The sequence below is a fragment of the Megascapheus bottae genome, chromosome 9 (genome assembly GCF_031878675.1).
Source record: "Megascapheus bottae isolate mThoBot1 chromosome 9, mThoBot2.hap1, whole genome shotgun sequence".
Classification (NCBI taxonomy): Eukaryota; Metazoa; Chordata; class Mammalia; order Rodentia; family Geomyidae; genus Megascapheus; species Megascapheus bottae.
The window spans coordinates 6,673,506-6,686,209 of NC_143517.1; the positions used below are offsets into that span (position 1 = coordinate 6,673,506).

Consider the following 12,704-nt stretch of genomic DNA (forward strand, 5'->3'; position numbering starts at 1 on the left):
TAATGTATTATGTTATCTCTCATCTCTTTTGCTGTCCCTTGGTTATCTCATGTTGTTACAGTATTTCACCTTGTTATCTGATATATTTTACATATGCTTAATTGGTTATTTGAAACAGGAGAGGGAAGGGGGGAAATCAAGATAAGTGGGAGGAGGGGGAGGGAAATGGGGACCATGACATGAGAAAGGGTATCAATATTTGTGAAGTAATGTACCTTCTATCTGGTGAATATAATGCAACCCTTCTATTAATTACAATAAAATATATGAAAAAAGTAAAAAAATCTATATAATATTTCCTCCTAGAACTTAATTTGAGTGCATATTCCTTCAGATATACTTATTTGGTTCTATCCAAAGGACAAAATGAATGTTAAAATCTTTTCCCACTTACTGTTGACCAGCAGAGCCAAAGTGATGAATTGTAAAACTCTTTTCTCATTGGATAGGTTCTGGATTTGTATAAGTTGTGCAATTTTGTTAACCTCTAAGACTCAAGAAAGTTAGTAGTGAATGTAAAATAAGCACAAAATAAGTGCTGGGGATGTAGGTGAGCAGTAAAGTGTTGGTGCAGCATGTAAGAGGTCCAGGATTCTCGAGTAGAAGGACAAAAACTGAAAATAAATTCCACAAATATTCATAGCTTTGCCTCGCAGGGATAATGTGCATTAAGACAATATGTGGATTATGTATCTGTCTGTCTGTCTAGATATGGACATTTCCCAATTAGTATAAGATGTTCATACATAATTGCACATATGGTTTACAAACTACTTTCTCAGTTATATGTCGTGATTATCATCTTTGTTTTCAAGGTTTTTCTATGTAGCTCAAGCTGGCCTTGAACTTGTGATTTCCCTGCCTCAGCCTCCCTAGGGCTGGGATAATAGGATAGCATCAAGTCACTATACCCAGCTTGTCATGATTATTGTTCTGTGCCCCAGATTGCAGATCTATAAAGCCATGTTTAGTGTTAAAGCCATGTTTACCCGTTTTCCCCTGCATGGGTGTATACAATTTATGTTGGTCCTTATTAGTGTCTGTAGACATTTAATTCTTAAATTATAAATGTTCTTATTTATTGTTCTGTATATTGATTTGTGGGGTGGTCTTTTCAACTGGTCTTTCCAAGTTTAGCGCAATGGCTAGATGTCCTGCATGTCCATCAAATCTGGGCAACACGCCTCAGCACTACCACGTACCCTGCATGGTGCATCCGCAGAATGTTCTTCTCAACAACCTGCTTTCCTCTGTAGGTCTCAGCCAAAATGAGTGAGGCTCCCTCGACTAGTTTTTCCACCCGTCATGGAACCTTGGAAGGTCCCGTTCCTCCCCGCCGCCATGTAAGCCTCACTCATCCTGTGGTGGCCAAGCGGATCAGCTTCTATAAGAGCGGAGACCCCCAGTTCGGAGGGGTCCGGGTGGTGGTCAACCCTCGCTCCTTCAAAACCTTTGAGGCATTGCTGGATAACTTGTCCAGGAAGGTGCCCCTGCCTTTTGGGGTGAGGAACATCAGCACTCCCCGAGGCCGGCATCACATCACTAGGCTGGAGGACCTGGAGGACGGCGAGTCCTACCTGTGCTCGCATGGCCGCAAGGTGCAGCCGGTGGACCTGGACAGGGCGCGCAGGCGCCCTAGGCCGTGGCTCAGCAGCCTCGCCATCAGTGCGCACGCGCCCCGCCGCTTGGCGGCTGCCGCTCCCAGCATGCCCCGCGCCCCGAGGAGACTCCTGGTGTTCTGGAATGGCGACCCCAAGACCAGGCGCGTTGTCCTGTTGACCAGGAGGGTGACCCAGAGCTTCGAGGCCTTTCTACAGCACCTGACCGTGGTCATGCAGCGCCCGGTGACCAAACTGTACGCCACGGATGGAAGGAAGGTGAGGCGGGCGTGTCCAGGAGGAGGGCTGGGGGAGGCCTTGTGGCCTGGTGGACCTTAGGCCCAGGAAAAGGCCACCCTGGGCCCGCGCCTGTTCTACTGAGCCCGGTGTTCTAGTCCCGCTTCCTCCCGCCCAGTTCCAGTTCTCAGACTTTTGTGTTCTAGCTCTTGCTTTGAGTCCCAAGCCTCTCTGTTGGTGACCTCCTTGGCCCCCACTTCTGAATTCCAGTTGTCTCTGAAACAGTTTTCCCTATCCCACCCCTCCTTCTTCCAGTTCTCTCTGAATTTCAGTTCTCTGTGCTTGTTCCATGTTCCTAAGTTCCTCCCATTCTCTGTTCTAGTTCCTTCCATTCTAGCTTGCTCTCTGTTTCATTTTCAAGTTCCACTTTTTTTAGTTCTAGTTCTTTTTCAGTTCCCTCTGTTCTAGGTCTGAATGTCAGCTCTCTCTGTGTTCTCTGTGTGCTAGGCCTTTCCTTACATTCCCCTTCTTTCTGTTAGTGTTCTCCCTCGGTGCTCCAGTCCTTTCTGTTTCACTTCAGTTCTCTTTGTTTCAGTTCTCTCTTCTGTCCATGTTCTTTATGCTCAAGTTCTCTCTCTAGAACTTTGTTCAAGTTCTCTTAAGAGTTCCATTTCTGTTCTAGATCTTTTTGTTCATGGTCTGTTTGTATTCTTACTACCCCCATTCCAGTCTTCCACCTTTTTTTTTTTTTACAGTTCTTTTCTGGTATCACTCCTTCCCTCCCTTCTCTCTACTTTCTCTGTACTCCTTGTTGAAGTTCTGTGAGCTTATAGAGTGACTTTGTCCCTCAGAATCTGGGTATTGGTCATGAGCATTTTCTCTTCTATGCTGTCTTTCTCTGACACAGAATCAAATTTTGTCAGTCCAGCTAGAGAAAGCATTTTCCTGGAATCCCTCCTGGCAGATCTCCAGTTCATAGTATGTTCTCAAGAGACCCCCCCCCCCCCTTCCTAGAGAGACTGTTCACTGAGCCCTCTCCTAGGTGACTTTGAGCATAGCTATACACTGGATTGCATCAGACTTTGGTCAGGAATGAATGACTTTTTCCCTCTCTGGTACTGTGGCTTGGACTCAGGGCTTCTTGCTTTCTTTTTGCTTCCTTGATCATAGCTAGTGTGCTACCACTTGAGCTGTATCTTCTATCTGTTTTTTTCATGCCGGTTAACAGGAGGTAAGTTTTTTTGAGTCTCTGATCTCAGCTTTATGAGTATTCAGGATTGAGACACCAATGACCAAGTCATATTTAACTTTTTTCAATTAGGCTCAGAGACCAACCTGTTTTTCTTCAGCTTTAGCTAGTATGGATCAGTGTATCACCCCAGCTCCTCTCACCTCCTTACCCATGGTCTATATTTCTGCTTTTTTATTTCCACTTATTTTTGTAGATAACATTGAGGCCTAAGAAAATGAGTGGTTATCTTTTTTTAAAGCTTGTAGATTATGAATTGATTCACTTAGTTATAAAATGACTACATGGAAAAAAGAAAATTTGTTCACATAAGGACTGTGACTTGTTGGTTTCTTCTAGGTCCCTAGTCTCCAGGCAGTGATTCTGAGTTCTGGAGCTGTGGTGGCAGCAGGAAAAGAGCCATTTAAACCAGGAAATTATGACATCCAAAAGTACTTGCTTCCTGCTAGATTACCAGGGATCTCTCATCGTGTGCACCGGAAGGGAAATGCTAGGCCAGAAAACAGAAAGAGTAAGTTTCTTATAAACATGTAGGCCTTTAGTCTTGAGATTTTTTTTTTCTTGTCTTCAAACAACAACAAAAAAACATGCTTTAATGACCAATTTTATTTCACAAAGAAAACATGAGTGAGAGGATTAAAAACATAATAAAATGAAATTGAGTATATTTGTAGTCAGAGATTACTGTAATTATTATTATTATTATTATTTTTTGCCAGTGCTGGGGCTTGAACCCAGGGCCTGGGCATGTCCTTGGACACTTTTTGGTCAAGGCTAGCACTCTGCCACTTGAATCGCAATGCCACTTTTGACTTTTTCTGTGTATGTGGTTCTGAGAAATTGAACCCTGGGCTTATGCATACCAGGTCAGCACACTACCAGTAGGCCACGCTTTTCAGCCCAATTATTGTAATTTTTAAAGACTTTTCCAAATCAAGTAATGATATATCCATTTAAATTGATGAGTTATGCTATTTTTTATTTTAATTTTTATGGTACCAGGATTTTAACCTACTCTGCTCTTGAGCCAAGCTCTTTTTTTTTGCAATAGTTATTTATTATATATATATATATTTTAAATGAGCTTTGTTTTATGCCTGGACCTGAGAACTTTTTTGCCTGGCAGCCTAGAACTGTGATCCTCCTAACCTTATCTCAGCTTTAGCTGAGATGACAGATGTGTGCAACCATACCCAGATATTGCTTGAAAAGTGGTCTTAGAAATTTTTTTCCTGGGTTAGCCTTGAATTGAATTCTCCTCATCTAGTAGCTAGATTTATAGGTGTGAGTTACTATGTCAAGTTTTTAAAATAAAATAACCTACTTAAAACTCTAGATTAATTTCTTGCTTTGGAGAGGAATTACATGTAACATGTTTAAGTGACATATCTGATAGTTGCCTTATATTTTCTGAATAGTACCATGCAGCATTCATAGCTAAGCTTTGTAGAGTACTGGAGATGTAGATGTATATGCTCTGCCCTCAGAAGTTATTCCTATAAAAATCATCTGTCCAGCTGGGCACCTGTGGCTCACGTCTGTAATCCTACCTACTTAGGAGGCTGGGATCTGAGGATTATGGTTCAAAGCCAGCTTGGGCAGGAAAGCCTGTGAGGCTCTTATCTCCAGTTAAACACCAAAAAAGTCAGAAGTGAAGCTGTGGCTCATGTGATGGATTGATCTCTTCGAGTAAAACACTCAGGGACAGTGTTCATGCTCTGAGTTCAAGCCCCAGGACTGGCACACACACACCTCCACATACAAATTATCTGTCCATAGGACCTCTTTTGATTTATTAACAGAGATGTTCATATAGCCAGTTCATTATGATTAACAGTAATAGAGGTTAATTCCCTGTGGGCTGCTGCTTTGTGAGGCATTATTCTTTGGCTATTGAAGCAGGAGGGCATCTTTAAGTCCAAGGTTAATCTCGTTCTTCATTGTGCTCACTATTTACAGAGAAATTTTAGCTCTATCCTAATACATGGGTGGACATTTATTCATATTTTTAAATCTTTAAATTTTTTTTCACTGGTGGACATTTATGCTAGAATTTTTAATTTTCATTCTCTTTAGACATGGAATAATATGTATTTTAAGAAGTGATATTCTACTTTTTGCTTATGTGGGTAAAAGACACTTGTCATTTAATTATTTTTATTAGTATACTCAATATGTCATTATTATGCACTTATTTCATAGGCATTAGGCTGCTGGTTTATGTTATACATTGATAGAACTGTTAACCATTTCACTAAAATGATTTCCTTGTTTTTTGTCTCCCATCTCCCTTTTTCTTGAGACAAGATGTAGTTTAATAGTTCAGGATATTCTGGGGCTAGACTAGAGTAGCTTGGAATTTGCCCTCCTGCCTCAGCTTTCCCAGAGCCAAGATTACAGGTGTGTGCCATCATTCTCACCCTTATTTTATGTCTGATGGTGGTTACTCATTAGGATTTTTGATCATTTTAAGAAATCTGAGGGCTTTAGGTTTTACTCAATAAATTAAGGCTGAAACATTTTCATTTACAATTTGGTAAAAATATACTAAAATAATACAAATATTTTTGAATTTAAACTCTGAAACATTAAATGTGATTAATTGATCATGAGCATTACAAATCTATATAAAGTGCTAATAAGAATTTGATTGGCTAGGGATCGGTGGCTCATGCCTGTAATCCTAGCTATTCAGGTGGCTGAAATCTGGGGATCATTGCTCAAAGCCAGCCCTGGCACAAAAGTCAGTGAGACTCTTGTTTACAGATAACCACTACTGTGCTCAAGTGGTAGAGTGCTAACCTTGTACTGAAGAATTCAGGGACAACACCTAGGCCCAGAGTTCAAGCTCTATGACCAAAACAAAACAAAACAAAAAGAATTTGATTGAATTAAAGAAGCAAAAGTACCAAAGTTAATGGTAAGAACAAACATATTAAAAGTAATATTCAAGGTGGGTGTGTGGGCACATGACTGTAACCTAAACATTTAAAAGGCAAAACTAGAAAGACTTCAAGTGCAAGGCTAACCTGGGCTATATAGTAAGAACCTATTTCAAAACAATAACTGTAAAAATCTAGACTTATGTCTAATGGTATTCTCTTTTGTGTCATATATTAAATCACCCCTGTTTATGTCATGACTATTATGCTAATGATTAAAGTATGTTATTGAACTTGTTAAAATTTCATGAATCTCAGGGCTGAGAGTGTGGCCTAGTGGTAGAGTGTTTGCCTAGCATGCACGAAGCCCTGGGTTTGATTCCTCAGTACCACATACACAAAAAAAGCTACAAGTGGTGCTAGGGCTCAAGTGGTAGGATACTGGCCTTGAGAAGGCCCAAGGACAGTGCTCAGGCCCTGAGTTCAAGTCCCAGGACTGGCAAAAATTTTTCTATTAATCGCCTCATTGACATAGAATTGTAGGTTTTTCTTTTCCAGTGGTTTAAAGAAAGGATATACCAGATTTTACAGTTAAGTTTTCTCAAATAATTATTGACTTCATAGAGTTCAGAAGCATAACTATAATATAAAGTACAGAAAATATAATATTTTTGTACTAACATTTATTTTTCTTCTTTTTTTGCTGCCGTTTCCATTGGATATTTATAACTTTTCTACTTTCCATATTGAACTTTTATGTGGGCATTTTATATTCTTAAAATCTTGAAAGTGAGCACACATATGCCTTCAATCTCAAGTTCCCAGGTTTATTCTGTTTCTTCTGACAAAACACATTACTACTCAGGCTATTCTTTTGCTCCTGAGAATTGCTTGGCTTTAGAAAAACATGATTCTCAGAACTTAACAATCTGTCCTTCTGAGGATGATATTGAGAAATCAATTGTTTTTAATCAAGATGGTACTATGACCATTGAGATGAAAGTTCGATTCAAGATAAAAGAGGAGGAAACTGTAAAGTGGACAACCACTGTTAATAGAGCTGGTCTTTCTAATAATGATGAAAAGAGTGATAGTTTTTCAGGAGGAACAGATGATCAATCATCTGGTTTAAAACTTGGAGCATGTTCCTTTACTGCAGATGTCTCAGGCAGCAATCAAGAAGGTAGTTTGGCAGAGGAAATAAACATGCATGGGACAGATAGAGAGGCTGAGATTTACAATTCTGCTAGTTGGGAGAATACCTCTGTGGACACAGAAAACATCCAGCAGAGTCAAGATCAAGTAAAGAATCATTTTTATAGACCCCCTACACCTGGACCAAGAAGAATAAGACAAAAGAAATCTGTGGTAGAGAGTGTAACCTTAGTATCTGAAACAAAAGTTCAGGAGAAACAATTTTCTTATAGTGAAGAAAGAAAAGGTGTGGAAAACAAATCTGAGTATCACATGTTCACACATTCTTGCAGTAAAATGTCATCAGTATCTAACAAACCAGTACTTCTTCAGATCAGTAACAATGAGCAGATGGAGTCACCTTTAGAAATAAAAAAGGAAAGTAGACTCCTCAAGTCAAGTGCAATAAGTGCTGGTGTTATAGAAATTACAAGTCAGAAGATGTTAAAGATGTCCCATAATAATGGTTTACCACCAACCATATCAGAAAACTCAACTGTAGAGGAATGTGTAGTTAACAGTGTAATATCAGACGGCAAAACTGATATCAGGAACTTGAGAACTTATGATCATTCCACCAGTAGCTTAGGTCCTGTTTCCACAGATGCAACTCACTCTTCAAGGAGCAGCTCAGAAACCAAGAGAAGTATTTCTGAGGTTCGTGCTTCAGTGGGATCTTCTACTGACAAAACAAAACTTGGGAGGCTAATGAATGATTTTGCTCAGCGTGGCTTAACAGAACTTCCAGAAAGTGAAAAGAAGATTTTGCCATCTGTTGCCAGAAAAAAGAAGAAGAAATATCACCAGCAAGTGATAAATTCCAGATATCAGGATGCAGCCAAAAGAATCTCCAGTGTGAGTGGGAGAATAAACAGAATTGCACAAGAAACCATCCTGCAAGATTCAGGCAGTCCCCTTAAAGGGGGCATGCTTTGTGAGGAAGATGTCCAGACAGATGATAAGGCAATTCAATCAAATCATTTTTGTTCACCAAGTAATCTCAGTTCCACAGTTTCTAAGAATATCCACAGAAGTAAATTAAATACTATTTGGAATGTTAAGACCCAAGGACTTTTAGCCAAAAGAAAATCCAGAACACTAAAGAAAGTAAGCTTTGGAGGACCTAAAAAAAGAGAAATTGGTCAAGGAGATGAAGTATTTCTCTCTAATGAAAGTAAATTTTTCAAAAGTACTGTGGAAAATAAAAGTTTATTTCATGTGTTTAGCCTAGAACAAAAACCAAAAGGTTTTCATGGACTAAAGTCTCAAGCAGAAATGGCATCTAGAAACTTGAGAGGAATGGTGAAAAAGAATTTTGTTCCAAAAGCTAATGATTCACGTGTAACTTTGAAGAGCCAGAAAAAACAAAAAGGGAACAAATTGAAATCAGGTTCCATTGTAAGTAAACAACATGTCACAACCAGAGAAAATTCTTTAGCTTCCTTGAAAAAAACTGATTTTCCTGAGGATATTGCTCATTCAGCTCAAAATTATATACAGAGATGGCTGCAGAATATAAATCCATATTCAACTTTAGAACCTAAAAAATTAGCTCCACTATCCAAAAGAGAAATGAATATGGTAAATAATAAAAGTAATGATTTTCCAGGAAATAATTCTCACACAAGTTCTGAAAAAGGAAATAATTCTGATATGGAAAGAAAAAAGCATATAACTAAAAATGCCACTTTGGCAGGAGAGAATGTGTACAAAGAAGTGTGTAAATCTTTTATTGCCAAAGAACATGGTGAAGAATTTAACAAAGATCTCTGTGAAAGTCAGGATGAATCCCTGAAAGATGCTTATTTAGTTTCCCTTCATGAATACTGTACTTTGACACAGTCATCTATTAATGAGCATAATACTAAAATTCAGATATCTACTGAAAACTCTGAACCAGAGGTGAGCCTTGTGTATCAAGAAATCAAAGGACAAAGGGTAGAAGCTGCCATTCAAGTAGATTATATGGAAGACAACATGACAAAAGACTTTTTACCATTCCTTTTGCTTCACCAACTACAAGCTTCATTGCCTAGTATTCACAAGATTCAGAATGGACTTCTTCAAATTCGAGGGCCACCTTCTGGTGTCCCTTTACCGTCAGCAATATATAACATATCTACGAATCTCCTTCTTGCTTGGCTCTTGGTGCTGAACCTAAAGGAAAGTATGAATAGCTTCCGTCAGGGTGATGCACATGAGTTTACTAACAGATCTGAGGCACTTGCATTGTTGGAGTTTCTAAAGCACATTGCCACCACAGAGGAAGCTGATGACTTGAAGGCCGCTGTTGCTTCTTTAGTAGAATCTACCACAAACTGCACTGAATCCATAGAGAACAAGCAAGGTATGATACGTGTAGGTCCCTGTGCAAATTGTGCCACTGACAACATTCAGGAAGCTCCTAAGTGCAGTGAAAGTGAAAGAAAACAAAACACATCTTTGCATGGAGGTCCCTCTACCAGTGAGGCCTGTGGCCCTGAGTTCAGTGTTTCAGATGTGACTAGCAAGTCACGTGATTCTTCATCTGACATGTGTGCTGAGAATATGATGAGTACCCATAGTCACACTTTTTTCACTAGTGATGGTTATGTAACAGAGCAGACTTCTGTGAATAAGGCTTGTTTTCTAGGAGAGACCTGTTCAGCTAAAAAGAAATGTCCTCAGGAGAACCATATTAATGAGGCAGCTTTTCCAGTTGATGAAACCAGTAGTCCAATCCAAGTCTGCAATACTATTAACTTTTTAAATTCCAAAGAAAACAAACATATAGATGATTTAGAATTTGCCAAAGAGTGTAAAGAAGTTGATGAAGTCCCAAAAGATGTAAGTATTTTAACAGACTCTGGGTATAATAATGACTGTAACACATTGGTGTCACATCAGAATGACAGTAATTTAAGACCCTGTGACCTCCTAGTTAAATTGGATCCAGAATTTCGTAAGTGTAATTCTGTAGATGAATTTAAAAATTATTCATTAAAGAAATTTCAGGATAAAAGTACATCATTTGATAAGGAAGAATCTAGAACTTCTGAAGAACCAGGTTCAGTAACTAACAGCATATCAAGTGAAAGAAATAACATTTCAGAATTGGAATCCTTTGAGGACTTAGAAAACCAGGACACTGATGCATTTAATACAGTAAATGCAAGAGATCAATCTTCAGAAGAATTAGTTGAAAAAGAGTTAAAAGCTAGTAAAAATTTGAAATTGACAGACATATCTAATAGGAATATTATACAAGGAGAAAAAAGAATGATTTCTGAGACAAGCAATAGGAAGCAAGTAATGCCACCATCTTTAGATTTTTGTTATGATTCCAAGCAAACTACTGAAAAGGACATCAGTGCAAGAGAAACTAAGTCGCGAGTTAAAATGATGGTGAAAAGCATGGAAAACAATAGTTGTTGTAAGTCCTCTGTTGATTTAAAAAAATGTTCTAACTGTTCAGTGACTTCAGACTGGACAGATGATCAACCACAAAGTGAGAGTGAGCAGTCACATAGAAGATCTAGTGATGACTACTATGACAGTGATGACATTGCTCAAGAGAAACAGCACGATAGAGGATTTGTGAAAAGGACAATAGAAAAGCTGTATGGGAAAGCAGAAATTATTAAGCCATCCTTTTTCCCTAGGTCTATACACAGATCTCAAGTCTGTCCTTATAATTCTGTGGAATTTCACTGTGCTAGGAAAGCAAGTTTCAGTGATGCTGAAGGTCAGTCATTTGTCTCTTCTGAATGGGTATCTGGTAGTTCACCTATGTTGCAAGAATGTCTGAATGAAAGACAAGGTAAAAGTGTTGGTAATGATGTGCAGGACAATTATCATGGTGATGACATTGTGGAAAATTACATAAAACAAAATGATCCTAACTGGATCCTTAGTGACAAAGAGAAAGGAGAACTTATTGACAAAGGTAAGTGGCTTCTGAGAGAAAATCATTTGCTTAGGCTATCATCTGAACATCCTGGTATGTATGGCAATGCAGATACCACATCAGTGGATACCCTGCTTGATAATAGCAGTACTGATGTGCCATATTCACAGTTTGGAAATCTAGCCCCTGGCCCAAGAATGGCTGAGTTGTCCTCATCAGAAGTGGAAGAAATGACCCGACCTCCTGAACTGAATTGCAATTATTTTAACTTACCTCATGGCAGTGACTCTGATCCTTTTTGTGACGATTTTCCAGATGTTCAGAATAAAACCTGTTTTAAGGAGAGTGTGCCAACATACCACACAGAAAAAAAGAGTAATTATGAGTCAGGAAAAGTATATACATCTGTCCCTTATTCCTTTACAACTGCTGGTAACAAAGTCCACCCTGTCCCTGATGATACCATAAAAACCCAACCCCTACCTAATAGTAATATGGCTCATGCTGCACTTGAAGGTGACTCTTTGGATAGACTCTATGCTATGTGTGGTCAGCACTGCCCAATCCTGACTGTTATTATCCAATCTGAAAATGAAGACCGAGGATTTGCTTATCAAAAAGATTCTGACATTGAAAATTTCTTGAGCTTCCATTTGTGGACAGAAATACATCCATTTTTACTACAGTCAAACAAAAACACATTCAAGGTTAAGAAAAATAAAGCAAGTATAAGAAAAGACTTCACCAGTTATGCTACTAGTGATTCATTTGATCGGCCTTATTTTCATAACATGTTTGATTTGATGCATAAAAGAAGGAAACTGAAAAACATCAACCTCATGGACATAGAAGAAGAAAGTAATTTAAAGAAATTCCAATCATATTTAAAGATAAGTTGGTTCTTGTACAAATCATCAGTTGTGCGTGGTGTGAACTCAAATATGCAAACCCATACCGTTTGGACAAATAATACCTTTAAAACAGTTGATGAGAATAATAACTTATTAAGTAACAGATTGCACCACTCAAGAACAAACTTCAATGAAACAGCAAGAGAAGATATTAACTGTTATAACTGTTTTGTTATGCTTGGTCAAGCCTACTTGTTAGATGTTTGCCAAGTTGTGATAGCCTTAAATATTAGCAATGGCAATGTATTTGGGATATATTATATTTTTGAGGGTGAAAATATTTTCATCTGGAAAGAGGTTAACCAATAAAATTTAACTCATTTTGAAAATAGCAATGAAAAAGATAATTTATAATTTCAGTATTAGTTCAACTTTTTTGTTAATACATTTTTCCAATGTATTCTTTCTAGAGTAAGGATTTATTAACTCTTTCAAAATTACCTTACTATAGAAAATCTAACTTTGATAAAGTGATTTTACTTTTGTCACTCAACTGTTGTTTCCCCCAAGAATTATAGTTTTTAATGTGGTGTCTTCCAAACTTACATACTTTCTTGTATCTGTGATTTTTATTCTATGATATCAAAACTATGCCTAGTACATGAATCCTTTTTTGTATTGTCTGCTTTGTCTAACATTTGGACAGCCTCTACCAGTGAATAAATGGAATATGTATACCCTTACAGTATTCATTTATTTATTTTAACATCTGATTTGATAAAAGTTACTACAAAAGACTTCCACCAC

At 38.2% G+C, this 12,704-nt stretch overlaps 1 protein-coding gene across 1 annotated transcript; it reads left to right on the forward strand.

Moving 5' to 3' along the window:
• The first annotated feature begins 1,254 nt into the window (after positions 1–1,254).
• LOC150058739 (oxygen-regulated protein 1-like) lies at positions 1,255–12,311 on the forward strand. The gene is given in 3 exon segments (XM_090338824.1): positions 1,255–1,877; positions 3,424–3,595; positions 6,757–12,311. Coding segments are annotated over 3 exon segments (6,336 nt in total). The 5' UTR covers positions 1,255–1,268.
• The last annotated feature ends 393 nt before the right edge of the window (positions 12,312–12,704 follow it).